Source organism: Saccopteryx bilineata, chromosome 3, assembly GCF_036850765.1.
Source record: "Saccopteryx bilineata isolate mSacBil1 chromosome 3, mSacBil1_pri_phased_curated, whole genome shotgun sequence".
In the NCBI taxonomy this organism is placed as follows: Eukaryota; Metazoa; Chordata; class Mammalia; order Chiroptera; family Emballonuridae; genus Saccopteryx; species Saccopteryx bilineata.
Window position 1 is genome coordinate 84,979,288 of NC_089492.1, and position 17,410 is coordinate 84,996,697.

Consider the following 17,410-nt stretch of genomic DNA (forward strand, 5'->3'; position numbering starts at 1 on the left):
TCCTTTAAAATGGCCATAGTTTACTAAACTCTTAACACTGCCAGCCAGAAGGTCAGAATGGGAACACTGCAGGTTTCTGTGGCAATATCAACTTTTATGGTATTTCTAGCGGGGCTCCTTAGATCTCCAAAGGGTCTGGAGCGGAGGCCAGAGGGAGCCGGACTCGAAAGCTCTGGCTGTCACCCTCTGTGGCTTCAGGTACCTGTGCTTTAGCTTGCAGTTGATCATTTATGTTTTTTTCTGGGTGGCCTTTAATTCGCCCCTAATGATAGATTTTCTAAAGATTCAGTTGGTACACTTGTCCTTAATTAAGGTTCCTCTGATGTGACTCCAGAATATACTATTAGGAACCCTTGTGTATAACCAATTATACCAGTTTTATGATAGTGGTATATTATCGTCAGTATTACTTTTTTAAACTTTTAATTTTAGGTTCTTGAACAACAACTTCAGCAAATGAAAGCAGTTTATCAGCTAAACCAGGAGAAGTTAGAGTACAACTTCCAGGTGCTGAAGAAGAGAGATGAAGAGAGCACAGTGATTAAGTCCCAGCAGAAGAGGAAGCTCAATCGGTGAGGAGCATGCGCGGCAGCTTCCTTCCGGGGCCTTCTGTGCAGACAGCAGGGATGGGCTTGTATGCCCTCCTCTGCCGGAGCACGAACTGTCAAAAATATATATGACTCTTAGTAAAAGAGTTGTTTAGAAAAGGTAATACATCCAACTGGTTCTACTCTCCCCACTTCCTCCTAGAAAAGAGGATACAACAAAAAGTGGGCCAGGAATATGGGGATGTGGCAGGTGCTGGGACAAAGGAGGAATCTAGTTATGTTTGGGGAAGAGGTGGTGCAATGGGGGGAGGGAGCTGGGTCCGCCAGGAGGGAGGAGGTGCAGGGGGCAGAGCCAGGGTTTGGTCCCCATGGCAGGACCATGAGCCGCATCATCCCCCCCATCCTGTCTTCCTTCTGACTTTAACTTACATGGTTTCCCTTGTCGTGAAAAACTCCTCTACTTGACCCTGCTGTTCCTCGAGCACACTGTCCTTTTTCCTCTTCTTGCTCCTATGGCCATTTTCTTTTTCTCATCACTTGCTCCTTTCCACTTCTCCAACATTCAAAATTTGACCTATGACCCATAATTGGACAAAAACTTTCCTCTGTAGGATACCAATGATCCATTCTAGCCAAGCAAGTGCGTTTCCTAGGGCCTCCTCCTGTTATTATCAGATATCAATCCCAGAGATTTTTCTCCTTTGGTTTTCATGATTTTAAAAGATTTGTTCTTCTTAATTTATTCCTAATTTGTCTGCTTGGGTGGTTCTGCCTTTTCTTGCCTGACAAGATATTCTAGAAAGCATTTTACCCCTTGGCTTTTTTGTTTGTTTCATTGCCCTGAACATCAGTCTCATGGCTTTAAATATCGCCTCTTTGTTGATGACTACTAACTTCATATTCCTATTCTCGACCTCCCCTCCTTCCTTTTTCTGGAACTGCCAACAGATGTTTCAACTCGGGAGAGTCACTGTCATTTCCAGTGTACGATTTCTGGAACCAGCCTTGCTGCCTTCCCAGGCCCAGTCCCTCCCCCTCCCCCCCCCATCTCTGGCTCCCAGCCAGTCACGGACAGCTTGACCTCCAGGAGAGCTGCCTGCTGCAGCCATTCTTTCCTGTCCACTCCCTTCTCTCTCCCTTGCTCACACCCTCCATGGGTAACTGGTGTTTATCTTTGTTTCATTAGCTTCTAGAATTAGATGGCACAAAGGAATTCCTTTACTAAATGACGTTGAAAAAAACACTTTGGGATGGCTAAAAAAAATATTTTTTCATTTCTATATATGGAAAGTCTCCTAGACTATAATTAAGAAAATGAACCTGACCTGTGGTGGTGCAGTGGATAAAGCATCAACCTGGAATGCTGAGGTCACCAGTTTGAAACCCTGGGCTTGCCTGGTCAAGACACATATGGGAGTGGATGCTTCTTGCTCCTCCCCTTTTCTCTCTCTCTCTCTCTCTCTCTCTCTCTCTCCTTTCCAAAAAAAAAAAAAAAAAATGAATTAGGTATTTCTTTTTCTCCGAGACTAAGTTAACTAATTTTCACATTATTGAGTATGAAAAGATATATGAATTATCTGTGTTTAGAGACCTTCTGATTATTTCAAAATAATGCTTAAGAGTGAAAATTTTATTTTTAGAGTTTTCAAAGTTCAAGTATGTATGCCCTCAGCCTCTCTGTTGCCGTGTAAATGGGGCACTGACACAAGACACCTCTTCAGTAGTTTGAAGTCTGAAGTATGGTCCTGGGTCACCAGGCTGTGTCTGCCATGCATATTTCATGGGACAAGTTTCCATGCACAGAACTCCACTTATCGAGGTGAAGAGCCGGGGCATGTCTGCATTCAGTGCTATCGGCCAGGTTTTAACTGTCACTGTGCTGGAACCTTTGGCCACTCCCCTCCCCTGCAGGGTGGGGTAAGTTAGATACCTCCCCTCTGGGGTGTGTAAAACTCTCCTAGAGCATTTTTCACACTATACTGTAACTACTGTTCGTCTCTGCCTCTGACTGCACTGATATCCTTTTATTTATCTTTGTGTTGAAACATATCTTTGGCACAAAAGAGATCTTTCATGTTTGATGAATTAATGAGTAAGTGAATGAGTAAATGAATGAATGAGTTATTGGCCTTGTTAACAGCGTCAGCTCTTTGAGAATGAAGGTCTCATATGTCATAGGTTTGTGATGTGCAGTTTTAATTTTTCCCTTTATATCTATCTTTTTTCAAAAGTGCAGAGGTTGAGATAGGTGATTGAAATGTGTGAGGTTGGTACTAGAGAGGGATGCTGACAGATGGTGTATTGAGGAAGTGTCAGTCGCACCCTTGAAAAGAAGACGGCCTCTTGGTGGTTTGGGCTTCTGGGCTGTCTTAAATGCATTCAGTTCTGGACAATCTTCTGGCCTCCTGTTGCCTTCCTTTCCTCAGTCACAACTGGAGCTGTTTGGGGATGTGTTGGAAGGTTTTCTGCCCTCCCACACATCTGATCCTGTGTTCTGTAGAACGGAGCAAAGTAGATGAACAGAACATCACACCCTTTACTCGGCAGCAGACTGACTTTTTTTCCTCTTCAACCCAGCCTGAATGATATACTTAACAATCTGAGATCAAAATACGCCAAGCAGATAAAGCAGTTTCGGGAGGAGAACCAGTCACTAACCTCAGACTACAAACGCCTTGTGATACAGTTCAAGGAGGTGCAGAAAGCCATGAGGTATTTTAGGGTCTTGGGTCCCAGAGGAGAGGTTGCAGGGGTAGAGTTGGTGGTGCTTGGGATTTCATTAGACTTTGGTATCAGCAGCTTTTTTGGAGCTGGACCAGGGCATGAACGAGTCCTTTGTGCTTTCTCTCCTGTTCCTTCATTGGCACGTCACCTACCTTTTCTTGGGACTTACTGGGATGGCTTTCAGTTGTCATAGGTGCAGGTCAGTGGCCCACGGATTGGGCCAGGTCCAGTCTTCACCACAGTTCTGTCTCAGTTCTTGCTCTCCTGCTAATTGAAGGGACCCACCTGAGCCAGGCCCTGGGGTCCGCTGAGCATGCTCAGGAGCTCTCCTTCACAGACACTTTGCTCTTATTGATGACGAGAAGTTTCGGGAGATTTGGCTGATGAATGAAGAGGAAGCAAAGGACCTGATAAGCAGAGCCTTTGATATAGACAAGATCATCCATACCCATCATCTGGGGCTCCCCTGGACAGCGCCTGACTTCTGGTTCCTGAAGAACGTGGGGCCTGTCTCTCAGCAGCAGCAGCGGAAGTCGGCCACACAAGTATTAGAAGAAGTGCTGATGCAAACAGGTGACTGGAACAGAGTCCTAGTGTCTTAGCGCTAGAGGGGCCCTCTGAGAACATCAGGCCAACCCATTCATTTTGCGAATAGGGAAACCAGTCTAGAGAATGGCAAGAGGTCTCACAGCTAAGAGGTCTGTCGAGTATGATTTGTTGACATGGCTCCTGAGTCTCTTATTTATAGCCTTACCCTCTTCCCCTGTATTATAAACTGGAAGTTAGATCTAGAAAGTTGATAACAGCATCAGGGTCAATTTATTTTTGCTAAGTACAGTGTTGTATGCTTCCATTGAGGTAAACTAAGGTCAGATTGTCTCTCTTTGGTTGTGATGTTAGCAACCATTGATAATCATTGTGTAAGATCCATTAACTGCATCAGGGATTGCAAAATGATGATAGTCTAACTTTTTGTTTTTTTGTATTTTTCCGAAGTTAGAAGCGGGGAGGCAGTCAGACAGACTCCGCATGTGCCTGACTGGGATCCACCCAGTATGCCCACCATGGGATGATGCTCTGCCCATCTGGGGCATCGCTCTGTTGCTGCTGGAGCTATTCTAGTGCCTGAGGCAGAGGTCACAGAGCTGTGCTCAGCACCTGGGCCAACTTTGCTCCAATGGAGCCTTGGCTGCGGGAGGGGAAGATGGGCACTTCTGCTGTGTGCCCTGGCTGGGAATTGAACCTGGGACTTCCACAGGCCGGGCCAATGCTCTACCACTGAGCCAAATGGCCAGGCTTGTGATAGTCTAACTTTTATCGTGATGTTTTCATTTATTAGTTGGGACACTTCTGAAAGAAGAATCTTCCTCTCATCAGCTGTTTGCTACTCTGAGACAGTTTGTGCAGGAAAAGCAGGATGGATGCTTATTCTTTCTCTGTGTACCAGTTTGCAAAATAAATGGGCTGGGTTTCTAGCATTTTTCAAAGGTCACTAATGACCATTATAAGGCTGTCCAGGAATGGTTTATTCTGTTCTGGTTTTCCTACATAACAGGCTTTCTTCAGCAAAAGAGACTTGATAGTGCCTTAAAGAGGCCTTTTAAGAGGTAATTCTCTCAAGGGGAGGTGTTTGACTGTTTCTCAAAGTCAAGCAGGCCAAGCAATGATCTTTTTCTTCCCCTCTCTCTTCTCTCGATGCCCCATCTGCAGAAGAGGATGGGGCGGAAGAGGCCGGCTTGGAACCAGAGTCTTACCTGGACCTGCCAAATCAGGTTTCAGCAAAAACTACCAGAAAGATCCTGATGCTCCTGTGTGACGAGTCGGTAAGGGGCCGCGGCAGAGGAGCCCCTGGTGGGTGGCCTGCTCAACTTACTGCTGTTGCTTCTTGTGTGCTGCTTCTGATGACTCAGCCCAGGCCCAGTGTGGACTGGAGCAGGAGCGGCCGAGCGCTCAGGACTACTGCTGGAGGACATTCGCAGACTGGCCACGCCTCAGAGCTGGCTCAGCTGGCACAGGGTTCTCCCTTACTGGGTCAGCCTGGTGTGGTCCAGGGATGGCCAACGGCCTCCTACGAATTAAAAAAATACTCATTCTGCAAGAGAAGGGGCACCAGGGTCGCCTCTGTGAACCCACCTGCCAAGTAATGTGGCCACAGTGACACGGCCTTTCTCTGGGAGCTCCGTTGGCCATCACTCCGAATATAGTAGGCTTTGGCTGTCTGCACTGCGTATTAACAAGACCCACTAGATTTAGGGTAAGGGCTGCATCAGAGCTGGTTCGGCTGGAAGTTGGGTAGTTACCAAACATGGTGGGTGTTTGTTTGGATTTTATAGTTATGAGATAGTGAAAGAGGTGGAGCAAGGTTCAGCAGCTTCTAAGTCCCTTGGGACAGTTGGGAGAGTTTCCTTTGGTCCAAAGGTTGGTTCCTGTGACCGAGGGCAGCTCCTGCTGCGGGAGGCAAATGGCAGGTGCTCCCCCTCCATCTGCACGCTCGCTGCCAGCGGCCGCCTTTCCGCTGCCTGCTTTCAGCCTTTCGTTGTATGCTGCTATGATCTGTAGATATTTAGGGACTCACACATGAGTGAAGTGACATTGGTGGGTGGGAGCCTGTGATCGGATCAGGTCTGGGCTGCTATGGGCAACTCAGGTGTACACCCAGGGACCTGTGGGTGAGGTGAGTTGGCACCTGCTGTGGTAGGGGACTGAATCTGTGATGGGGACTGGCTCTGTTCCTGGGAAGGGCTTGTGGCATCCCAGGAAGGCCTTCCACTGAGGATCCTGCCGCCCAGTGGCTCGTCCCTGGACTCTGCTCTGAGGAGTTCTCCCGACTGGTTATACAGAGAGGGCAGCAGACCCCGGGACTCGCTCCTGAATACCGTCTCTGACTGGAGATGTCGTCTTCCTTCTCCTCAGGGTTTCCTCATAGAGAGCAAGCTGCTGAGCCTTCTCCTTCCCCTGGAGAAGAGCGAATGCTATCTGCTGAGGTTGGATGCCATATTCTCAGTGAGTCCCACTGGACTGAGTGGGCTGGGGTTGGGGCCTCATTCAGATCAGCCTCCTATGTCTTCCTGACATTGCCTGAGCTCTGGGAGTAGATGTGGGTTCCCAGGGCTTCCCCGGGCTCACTGTCCCACCCCTCCCTTTACTCTGTGTGCAACAAGTACACTCAGAGTCATTTAGGTGTTTCCTCTGCTAGCTTCTCTCTCGTGGCCCAGCTCTCAGACTGTAGATTCTCCCCCACACGCCCAGACTCTGTGTGCCCAGCCCCCTTTAGTATTCTTGTACCCACCAGGCCTGTATGGGACAGGTCCTGACTCTGAGCCTTGATTCTGTTCTGATGATGCGCCCCCAACTCACTGCACCATGTTGAATGGCCTCTGCTGTGGCCCATGCCAGGTGCCAGGGATGTTGAGGGGAGCAAGCCAAGCCTCTTGCACCCAGGAGCTGAGGGTCTGTCAATTCCTGCAGCAGGGGAACTCCTGATGTGTTTGAATAGTCATTCTGTTTTTCCTCAGGCCCTCGGGATTGAAAGTGAGGATGACTTGTATAAACTGGTGAACTTCTTCCTCAAATACCAAGCTCATCATTTACCATCCAGCCAGGTGAGGTGCAGTGCAATTGAAAAGAGAGCATTTTGAATCCTGGAAGCCCCCGGAAGGCATTGCTACCGCGGAATGATGTTTCTAGAGAAGCAGAGCATTTATGGCAGGGACAGCTAAGTTAGCATTTCCTTCGTTAGTATTGCTTTTTCTGTTTATGAAGGGAAGACTGGCTGGGGATGAGAGGCTGTACTCCTGCTGAGACCCAAGGGGCTTTTTCCTGGGTGCTCCCTCACAGTCAGGTCTTCAGGTGAGACATGGGCCCACCAAGTTATCAGTATTTGATCCGTCCTGGCCAGTTAGCTCAGTCGTTTAGAGCATCATCCTGAAACACCAAGGTGATAGGTTCAATCCCAGGTCAGGGCACATACAGGAAGCAACCAGTAATGCTCAATATTTGATCCATAATACTTTCCTGCAAAGCTGAGCCGTTTATAATGCCTGTCTTGTTTGTAATCAGCTATTCGGAGGAAGTCATCATGATAAAAATACAAGATGTTAATTTAAAAATCTTTAATTTAAAAAATATTTTTAGTATTGCTAACTCCAGAGTGAGTATCCATAAAAAGAATTGGTGGTATGGACAAAAGCCAGAAGCCATAAAGAAAAAAAAGGATATATTTGACCCTATTTAAAAAATTCTGTAGAGTGAAAATCCCTATAAGTAAAGTTAAGATACATATGACAGCTGGGAAAAAATATTTTTAACTCATTAAGCCATTAAAGAACTAATTTTCTTAATATATAAAGAATTCACATAAACCAATAAGAAAAAGACCAACAACTTGATGGAGTAGACAAAGGACCTGAACCAGCACCTCCTAGCAGAGGCAATATGAATAACTTTTAACCAATGAAAAGATAACGAGGCTCTCTAGTAATCAGAGAAACGCAAAGTAAAACTGTCAGAATTTGTTTTCACCTGTCAGGTTGGCAAAAATCTGCAAGTTTGAAAACATATAGTGATGGCTGAGGTGTAGGAAATGCACACTCACAAGTTGCTAGTGGAGGTGTAAATTGTTGCAGCCTCTAAAGAAGGCAGTTGGCAGCATCAAATACAACACTCTGCATATCTTACACTGCAGTTCCTCTTCTAGGATGTATGTATAAATATGTGAAATATGTTTATTGTAGCTTATTCATTGCAGCATTGTTTGAAATAGCAGAAGGTTGGAGACAACCTAAATTTCCATCATTAAAGACTTGATTCAATAGTCTATGGTGCATCTACACACAATGGAACACTATGCAGTTGTGAAAAGGAACAAAAAGTTTTGTATATTTGTTCAGAAAGATCATTAAGATTTATTGGTATGTGAAAAGGCAAGGTGTAGAATCATGTATGTTGGGTAGTGTCATTAACATAAAAATGGGATGGAAAAATGTGTGTGCTTTATGGACATAACATGTCTTTGGAAGGATCCATAAGAAACTGACAGCATTAGTTCATGGGAAGTAAACTGAATGAACTGAGAGGTAGGAGTAGGAGCAGAGCTTTTTGAAATTTAAAAATTAAAATAAGATGTGTTTTGTATTATGATTCAGAGGGACGTATATATCATGTAAGCTTTATGAGTATCAATTAAATGAGCCCCTGTCAACCCACATTTAGAAATAGAGCATTATCACTGTTTTGAAGCCCTAGATTCCCTGGTCCCATCCCCCTTTTTTCCACCCTCCTATTTCTTTTCTTGTGTAAATTCCTCCCTTTGATCTTTTCTGTCACTTCTTATATGTTTTCCTTTTCCCCCCTCTTCCTGTTTGTCTTTATACGCTCATGCCTGTGTACCCCGAACCCATACTTACCCCTGGGAGCTTTCTTAGATCAACCCCTGGAATCTGTCACCTCCTGCAGGAGCAGACAAGTGCGATACCAGCACTGGAGCCAGCGGAGCAGCTAGCCCTAAAGGGAGAGGAGCCAGGAAGCCCTGCGGAAGGGGAGCCAGAAAGTCTTGTGAAGGAGGAGGAGGCCCCCGCTTCTCCCAGGCTCATCCACCCCAACGATGTCCTGAAGATTCTGGAGGCCTTTGTTAGGGGCCTGAAGCAGCCCAAGTGAGCTGTGGTGCAGGGGCTCGCCTGGGGACCCGGGAAGCTGGGTGGGATGGGGCCTTTGTCAGGGGCCTGAAGCAGCCCAAGTGCGCTGTGGTGCAGGGGCTCTCCTGGGGACCCGGGAAGCTGGGTGGGATGGGGCTAAGCAGGGGCCTGAAGCAGCCCAAGTGCGCTGTGGTGCAGGGGCTCGCCTGGGGACCAGGGAAGCTGGGTGGGATGGGGCCTTTGTCAGGGGCCTGAAGCAGCCCAAGTGCGCTGTGGTGCAGGGGCTCACCTGGGGACCAGGGAAGCTGGGTGGGATGGGGCCAAGCAGGGGCCAGGGAGTGGAGGAGAGGCTGCTGAGCAAGAACGTGGGGCAGTGAGTGAAGGGACATCCAGAAGGAGTGCTGAGGAATCAGTGGACATTATAATGAAAGAAATGGGGTGTGGAAGTGGTTTTGTTCATCATTCATTCATCCATTTATCCAGTGAACATATATTGGGGTCTGCTAGGTGTAGGCCTCATAGGAATAACACCTTGTGATCAGAACAATGGCCAAAGCATATACAAAGTGTCACGTTGCTCAGAGGAGGAAGTACTCAGCTCCATTTGGCATGTCAGAGAGGGCTTTCAGAGAGGGTGGCACCAGGACTTGGTTTTCCTAGGTGGGTAAAGTGGAGGAAAGGGCACTTCAGGCTGTCAGAGCACGGGGAAAGGCCTGGTGTATTCAAGAACAATGACAGAGGTATGGCTAGGGTGTCAGGGGTATGGGAACTGGAACTGCTGGGTAAGAGAATCAGGTAGAATCTTGGAGACCCTTGCATAATGTGCCCAGGTCTTGGTCTTCACCCTTTCGTGAACCGGAACCAGAAAAGGATCTTACGTAGCAGGTGAGCTGAGATTAGACTTGCATTTTAGCAGGTCATTTTGATGACAGGAAGGGAGGCAGTGCTGGATTCAAGGAGAGCAATGGGAAGGTTTGTCCCATTGGGAGGTATATCCTGGATCAAGGGACCCTAGAGCAGTGGTCCCCAACCCCCGGGCCATGGACCGATACCGGTCCGCAGAGAAAGAATAAATAACTGACATTATTTCCGTTTTATTTGTATTTAAGTCTGAACAATGTTTTATTTTTAAAAAATGACCAGATTCCCTCTGTTACATCCATCTAAGACTCACTCTTGATGCTTGTCTCGGTCACGTGATACATTTATCCATCCCACCCTAAAGGCCAGTCATGAAAATATTTTCTGACATTAAACTGGTCCGTGGCCCAAAAAAGGTTGGGGACCACTGCCCTAGAGTGTATGTGGAGGCGCTGACAAATTTTGAGAGCTGTTTTGGATGCATCAGTGAGAGAAATGGGCATAGTAATGAGTTTTCAAGTAAGTGAGGTAAACTGATTGAGAGGGAAAGGGTGGATAAAAGGTGACAGTGGCACCGAGAATCAGGAGCAGTGATGATAAGCATAAGTCCCTTCGAGAATCTCCCATCACCTGATAAGCTTATATAATTGACTGGCAAGGTGACAGGTGGAGCAGCAGTCAGTCTGTGAGGGACAGGCACTGTGACTGGCAGTGCTTGGGGACTTGGGTAGTACCAGGCAGGCTTGGTGGCACCTGTGCTCTCGACCTGCAGGGACTTGCGGTCACCAGTGGAGTTGCAGAAGGATGTGCAGGATAACTCCAAGGACTCTGAGTACTGGAAGGCCCTGGCCACGGCTGTCCCTCACACCACACAGAACCTCTGGGATGGTCTGTACACAGCCCTGGAGAAATACCAGTGAGTGTGTGTGTCAGGGACCAGGAGGTAAAAGCTGGTGGAAGTGGGTAAGGATTCCGCTTGGAGCGGCCACATTTGCCACCTTCCTGTCCCTGAACTCTTAGAGAGAAACTGCCTTTGGCGACTCCTGCTGGGGGTTGTGCAGTGCTGGTGCTGGGCCCCCTGGCCCTGCTTCCCCTGTTCTGTTCCTGCCAGCCTGGCTCTTTCCCGGCAGGAGGGCTGCTCTGGTGGGTGCAGCTCCCGGGGCCCTCTTCCACCTCTAGCCAGAACAGAAATAGAGATCCTTGACAGGGGAAGGAGGAGACCATGGACGTCTCACTGGCTTTTCTGCCCAAAGCCTCGTCCTGACCCAGAGGGCCAGGCTGCTGATAGAAAACCGTGCTGTGGAGCAGCAGAACACGGAGCTCCAGGTGTTGCTGCAGCGGTACCTGAACTCCAAGGTGGGCGTCGGGGCATTCGAGGGGGGTGGGAGAGAGGCCGGGGCTGGGACCGAGGTCGGGTCACTGGAGCTGATATTAAGAACTGAGGATCCCCCTCCCCCACCAGAGGCAAGCTTTGAAATGTGGGTTTTCACGGTGTTCCTGTGATGTCTGTGGTTCTGGGCCCCAGCTGCTCATTGGATCACTCTTAGAGGCAGTGCCAGAGCCAGTGAGGTGTCACCACTGGCTGAGCCTTCCTGATGAGTCTTCTTTGGTCCTAACCAGGGGACATGGGCCCCCTACCTCCACCTCTGTGAGGAAGGGAGGACAGAAATGACTTGACCTCTTTCACAAAATGGAGACTCAAAACCTGGAGACTTTGACTTGCCCAGAGCACGGGCTCTTTCTGCTCTGCCAGCCCAGATTGTCTGGCCTGGGATGTGACATGGTCACATATTCCCTGCTCCCACTCATACTCATACTCTAGGAATGTTGGGCAGCTTCCCCATGGCCTGACAAGAGGAGGAATCTCACTGTCTGCTCCTTCGAATTGTAACATACTTAGTTGCTGGCTCTGATTTGCTGGTGGGATGTCCTTCACATGATGCTGAGGCTCTACCTGAATAGGGTGTCATGATGATCTCTTGGCTTGTGACAAAATTCTGATATTAGGGGATGATGTGGTTTAATCTTCCATCAATGTCACTGTGTACAAGAGGATGGGGAGGAGGAGGGAAGCCCAGCCAGACTGGGGACAGAATGGCAAGTGAAGACGGGGAGAGAATTGGAGGGGCTGTTCAGAGTGGAAGGTAAGAAAATCCCCAGAGGTTAGCCGGCTGCAGCAGGAGCCAAACAGAGGCCCTGGAACTTGTCTTTTGAAGGAAGGCAGATGTGGGCTTTCCCAGACATCTGGAAGCATTTGAGGAGGGAATGCATGTAGACATTCAGAGGGCTGGAGGAGAGGGGACGCATGCACCCAGCCCCTAGAGGTCATGAAGGAGGAGGGCCCTGGGGAACGTAATGACCCTCACTCCCTCTTTTCCAGATAAACTCTGAACTGCAAGTTCCTCCGACTCAGGTGTTACGGATCCCCACAAAGTCGAAGCAGACCTGAAACGAGTGCTGTGCTGGAGCGGACAGTGGTGTTGACCTTGGTGCCTGAGCGCACATGGAATCGGGGCAGCTGCAGGGCGCCGTCTGCATTTCCCAAAGCTGCCATTGGAAGGTCACAAGAGGAGTTACCCTGCAGTCATGATTAAAGTCTTTAAAAAGTGGCTGGGTTTTTTTTTTTTCTTTGGTGAGAGAGACAGAGAGAAAAGGAAAGGGAGAGAGATGAGAAGCATCAACTTGTAGTTGTGATACCTAGTTGTTCACTAATTGCTTCTCATATGTGCCTTGACGGGGATTGGGGGGGGGGGCTCCATCCGAGCCAGTGACCCCTTGCTCAAGCCAGCAACCTTGGGCTCCAGCCAGCAACCATAGGATCATGTCAGTTATCCCACACTCAAGCCGTTGACCTTGGGGTTTTGAACCTGGGACCTCAGCATCCCAGGTCAATGCTCTAGCTACTGCACCACCACTAGTCAGGCAATGGCTGAATCTTTTTAAAGAAGTCAGGTCCAGTGAGACATGGACCCCCTCCCTCTACCTCTGTGTCATGAGGGGACGAAGTCTCAGCTTGTGCCATGAGAGCAGGCACCTTGCTTGAGATGAGGTGCAGGCCAGTGGCAGGAGCCTCCCTTGTTTTGGGGGGCGGTTGGTGTCTATACATGGAAGCTGGAGCTTTTGGGCAGCTTGTGGGGTCTTAAGTTTTCAGACTGTCCTTGGGCCTGCAGGGCCCTTGAGCTTTGGGGGCCCTGGGATGTACCCTGCTGTGCCCCTGGGCTGTGGGTGAGGCTCCTCCCATGGGCAGCCTGGAAAGGCAGCCCTGTGCCTTAGGCCTGCCTTGAACCCTGGGCCATGAGGCCACCTGAAGGAAAAGCCAGAGGGTCCAGCTAGTACTGAGTTTGCCAACCTCAGAGTGCCCACCAACCCTGAGCCCACACCAGCACCCTCCCACACACACACCTTGAGCAGCTTTGTCAGCTCAGTGTTTGATTTCTTTTATTAAGAGAAAAATCACCACTCAAGAAAGGAAAACCAGCCAAGAGAAACCCAGCTCACGCCAGCAGGGGGCAGCACTTCAAGTACAAACTCCTGACTGGAGGGACTGGAAGGGCCAATTGTGCAGGGGTGGGGAGGGCAGCGGTTTCCTTGGGGGGGGGATGACAGCACTGGGGTTCACTCTCACTGCCCCCTGGCCAGGCTTGCTGCACGAGGCTGGGCAGAGGAAGTGCTGGGTGTCCATGAAAACCCACAGGTGGGCAGGGACTGGGGGCTGCCTGGGCAGGAGGAGGAGCCCCGTAGAGTGTGCAGGGGGCAGAAGCCGCCACCCACAGGATTAGGAGGAAGGGTCTGGCCCTCCTCTGCAAAAGGAAGACTGGTGGTGTCCCTACCCTCACAGGATTATTTCCGAGGTAAGGGAGGGTGATGCTTTTTGCTCATTTTTTTCAAAGTCCTGGGCATTGGCCCATGACATGCATGATTCTCAGTTGATTTCATTAATGCTTTTGTTCTTCACTGAAAGGCTTGGGAGAGGGAGTAGGGTGACTTCCTCTGGAGCCAGAGCGGCAAGAAGGGTGGGGCCTCAGCAAGGTGGGGCCGAACTCCCCACCCACAGCACAGGCAGGGACCAGAGGGGCAAGACTGGGTGAGCAGCAGGCTTGAGGGAGGAGAGGACAGCGGTGGGATGTCATCAGCCCAGCAAGCAGGAGACAGGCTCCTGGGAGCCAAGGCCTGAGGGTGGACATGGGCTCCTCAGGCTCCCCAGGGAGCCTGGAAAGTCAATGCCTGGGAAGAGGCAAACACACAAGCCCAGGAAGGAGCTTCAGGGAGTTTGTGGGGACTTCATGCCCCCAGGAGCTTCTTGACCATGTAGCCGGGGAGGCTGTAGAGGAAGAGGCCCAGCATGAGCAGAGCCAGCAGTGCCAGCACGATCTTGATGATGAGCCACTTGTACCGCGTGCAGATGAGGTACTTGATGGACTTGAGGGGGTTGAGGAACCAGACGAAGGCGGTGTCGGGCCGGCTGGGGGAAGAGGAGCTGCGGTCAGGCTGTGGGCACCTTCTGGGGTACCCCATCCTCTCAGCCCTTCTAGACCCCGAGATACCCTGTCATGGCCTCAGTCCCAGAAGTAGTGAGTGCTGGACACAGGATTTGAACCCATTTCTAGGCACTAGGTTTGCTGCTTACATTCCCATTTGCAGGATCCTCTGATGTCCCAACCTCCGCCCACGGTCTAGACGCATTTCTGGCCATGGGGCAGCCCTGAGCACTTGCAGCCAGGGCAGCGCCCTGCTTGGAGAGGCAGCCGCAGCCCCCAGGGCAGTTCTGGTTATTAGGAAGTTCCTCTATTTAGCAGTTAGTTCATTGTGTAGGGGCCGGTGCTGCCCCCTGTTCTCTCTTAGTGCGATCAGTGCGATCGGTGTTTCTCAACCGCTTCCCCTTTCTGATGAATGTAAACCTCAGCCAAGGATCTGAGGAGCCCCGGGGGTGCATGCCACTCTCTCCAACCTGCCCAGTGCCAGGGTATGATCGTCATTTGGCCTTTTGGATGGCCTCCAAGCCAAGAAGTGCTTGTCGAGGTCTACATTCTGTTGTTTGTGTTACAAAACAATAGGTTCCACAAAATGTCAAGATATAAAATTGAAGTATTGAATATGCCCCGCCAACTCCTGGAGGACTTAGACCGCACCCCCTCGAGCTGCACTCAGCACAGGTGGGGCTGCAGAGTGGGGCATGGCGCAGGGCACCCGGTTTCCAATCCCTGCTGGGACAGGCAAGGGAGCACCTCTGTGAGCCTCAGTTTCGTCACTTATACGATGGGCTAACAGTGGCCCTCCCGCTAGGGTTGGTGACGGGGTGAAGTGAGATAGTGAAAGTGAGGCTGTCAGCACAATGCCTGGCACCGAGTGGGTGCTCTGCGGATGCTGGCTACTAACATGTTAGAATTGGACGAAGCGACTTACTGTCCTGCAGGGCAGAAAACGGCTGTGGGTTGCCAGGTGGGTGCTGAGGAATTAATCAGGACTTGCTGGCTAAGCCTACCCAGACCCTTGCCCCTTTCCCTGTCCATAGCTCAGCTTCTGTCTGCCAATGGAACTGGGCTAGGCTGTCAGGAATGTTGCTGGGAGAGGAGGTGGTGTCGTCTGAAGAATGCCAGTTGGCAACTTGGAAACTGAGGCTGAGTCCTAGGTCTACCCTAACTTGCTAGGGGACGTTGGGCAAGTTACTTCACCTCTTGGGTCTAACATGGAATCATGTAACATCGTCATTTCCAGTTCTGAGGGCCGGGAAAGCTTCAGTGAAGCCATGTGAAAGCTTTGGAGTTCCTCTGTGTGTGCGCAATTGTGTGTGTGTGCTGGATGTGTGCATGTGTGTGTGCTGGATGTGTGCATGTGTGTGTTCCACATGCCGTCAAGCTCACGAGCCCTAGGTCCAGAGGAAGAAGGGAGGAGTACCAGACCCAGGAGGAGGCCGGGCTCAGGCCCCAAGGATCTTCTTGACCAGGTAGCCAGGCATAGAGTAGAGGAAAAGAGCGAGGAGGAGCAGCAGCAGCGCGAGCAGCAGCAGTTTGAGGAGCAGCCAGCGATATGTGTGCCACAGGAAGTAGCGGGCAGACTTGAGAGGGTTCAAGAACCAGACGAAGCTCGTGTCGGGCCGGCTGGAGCAGCAAGAGCAGAGGGAGCACGGAGGAAGGACGCAGAGGGTGAAGGCTCAGGGAAGGGCCCGGGGCCCTGGCCCAGGGGGGCCCCCCTGGGCTGAGTAGTTCCCAGGAAGGGGATAAGAAAGGAGAGGTGCCTGCAGAGTGGGGGCAAGAAAACTGGAAAGTTCTGGCCCCTCCTTCCATTCCAGTGCCCCCAGGGACCAGTGTGGCAGGGGTTCTGAGCTGTCAGGACACTCACTTTGGTTTCTCTAGGGGGTCAGGTTCATTGCGGGCAAGGCCCACTGGATTCTTCTCTGCCTCCTCAGCTGTCAGTAGATGCAATTCTGCCTCCACCTTGCCCTGCAGAGAGGAAAAGAACCGTTCCAGCACTCGGGCCAGACGCCAGGCCTGCAGCACTGGCTCAGTCCTGCCCACCACCCGAGCAGTGGTGCTGCCCACCGTGAGCTCAAACTCGTCATTCTCATTGCGGGCCAGGAGGGGCCACCAGCCTTTGACACGCTTCTGCTTGAAGATGGAAACCAAGGGCACCTCCATTTCCCCTGTGGCCATCTCCATGCTGCACTGCTTGGCTGTCTTTGCGCCCCGTGGGAACCGGTTCAGGTCCAACTCGATGGCCCCTGTGGCAACCTCAGAGTCAGACCAGTGGGAATGACACCTCACGCACCCCCGGGGAGGGCTCTCCCTGTCCCTGCCTCCCCCGCCCCTGCCCTCTCTGTTCTGACTCCCAGTCCCTGAGCCCAGCCCAGCCCTGCACCCAGGAAGTCGTCGGCGGAGAAGTGGTCGGCATCCCAGATCTGCAGGGTGAGCCGTGCTGGGATCTTGTATTCAGTCTCATCCCAGGAAAACATGGACTCCTTTTTGGAGATGACGATCTTTTCCTCGGCCGCCAGGTAGTCAAAGGGGAAGATGTAGCGCCAGTTGAAGTTGCCCTCACCGGTCAGGGAGTGGTAGTGGACGTCCGTGTCCTGCTTGTCCTCCTGCTGGCCCTTCAGCCACCTGCAGGGAGCCACCCACTGCAGACCTGCAGCCACACCGTCACACCGGGGGGGCCTCCCGCCCCTACAGCTCCCTTTGTCCTCGCCCTCCTCTTCTGCCCATCAGGAAGGTGGGCCCACTCCGCCCAGCACCCTCCCAGCCAGGGACCTCTCACCCACCCCCGCACAAAGATGTCACTGGACTTCTCCCCAGTGAAGAAGTCGTCGTCCTCCAGGACCACCTCGTCAGTGTTCCACACGATGACCCGTAACTCGTACCTGGGCAGGGGGAGAGGCCGATCAGCAGGTCTGGGGGCTGTGGGTTACCCCGGGATCTTGAGGTTAGGATGGGCAGGGATGGCCGAGAGAAGTCCTGGGGACTTTGGGGTGAGCATGGGGCCTGGACAGGTTGGGGCAGAGAGAGCAGGGGAGAAGGAGGGGTGTTGGATTCCTGGGTGTGGGAGAGGCTCAGCTAGCCAGAATGGCTGTGGTGAGGAGAGCCCTGGGAAAAGCCCGTCTGGCCGGTACACCAGGACCCAGAGCACGCTCCTGGGCAGGGAGGCTGGCTC

General features: G+C 51.2%; 2 protein-coding genes across 4 annotated transcripts in view; one reads left to right on the top strand and one right to left on the bottom strand.

Annotated features, from left to right (window-relative positions):
• Positions 1 to 12,368, top strand: part of DRC1 (dynein regulatory complex subunit 1) — a 31,119-nt gene extending 18,751 nt beyond the window's left edge. The window contains exons 8-17 of one of the 2 annotated variants that reach the window (XM_066266710.1): positions 433 to 572; positions 3,126 to 3,260; positions 3,610 to 3,845; positions 4,983 to 5,095; positions 6,186 to 6,275; positions 6,788 to 6,874; positions 8,727 to 8,923; positions 10,539 to 10,682; positions 11,020 to 11,122; positions 12,147 to 12,368. In XM_066266710.1, coding sequence (XP_066122807.1) covers positions 433 to 572; positions 3,126 to 3,260; positions 3,610 to 3,845; positions 4,983 to 5,095; positions 6,186 to 6,275; positions 6,788 to 6,874; positions 8,727 to 8,923; positions 10,539 to 10,682; positions 11,020 to 11,122; positions 12,147 to 12,215 — 1,314 coding nt within the window. In that variant the 3' untranslated portion in view covers positions 12,216 to 12,368. Of the gene's footprint in view, positions 1 to 432; positions 573 to 3,125; positions 3,261 to 3,609; positions 3,846 to 4,982; positions 5,096 to 6,185; positions 6,276 to 6,787; positions 6,875 to 8,726; positions 8,924 to 10,538; positions 10,683 to 10,973; positions 11,123 to 12,146 lie in introns of both variants that reach the window. The other variant, XM_066266711.1, reaches the window with a different exon arrangement.
• Positions 12,369 to 13,900: 1,532 nt separating this feature from the next.
• Positions 13,901 to 17,410, bottom strand: part of OTOF (otoferlin) — an 85,137-nt gene continuing 81,627 nt past the window's right edge. For both annotated transcript variants that reach the window (XM_066264707.1, XM_066264710.1), the window contains 5 exons: positions 17,022 to 17,120; positions 16,622 to 16,863; positions 16,306 to 16,484; positions 16,106 to 16,206; positions 13,901 to 14,228 (listed from right to left, as the gene is read on the bottom strand). In XM_066264707.1, the coding sequence (XP_066120804.1) occupies positions 14,048 to 14,228; positions 16,106 to 16,206; positions 16,306 to 16,484; positions 16,622 to 16,863; positions 17,022 to 17,120 (802 nt within the window). In that variant the 3' untranslated portion in view covers positions 13,901 to 14,047. The remainder of the gene's footprint in view (positions 14,229 to 16,105; positions 16,207 to 16,305; positions 16,485 to 16,621; positions 16,864 to 17,021; positions 17,121 to 17,410) is intronic.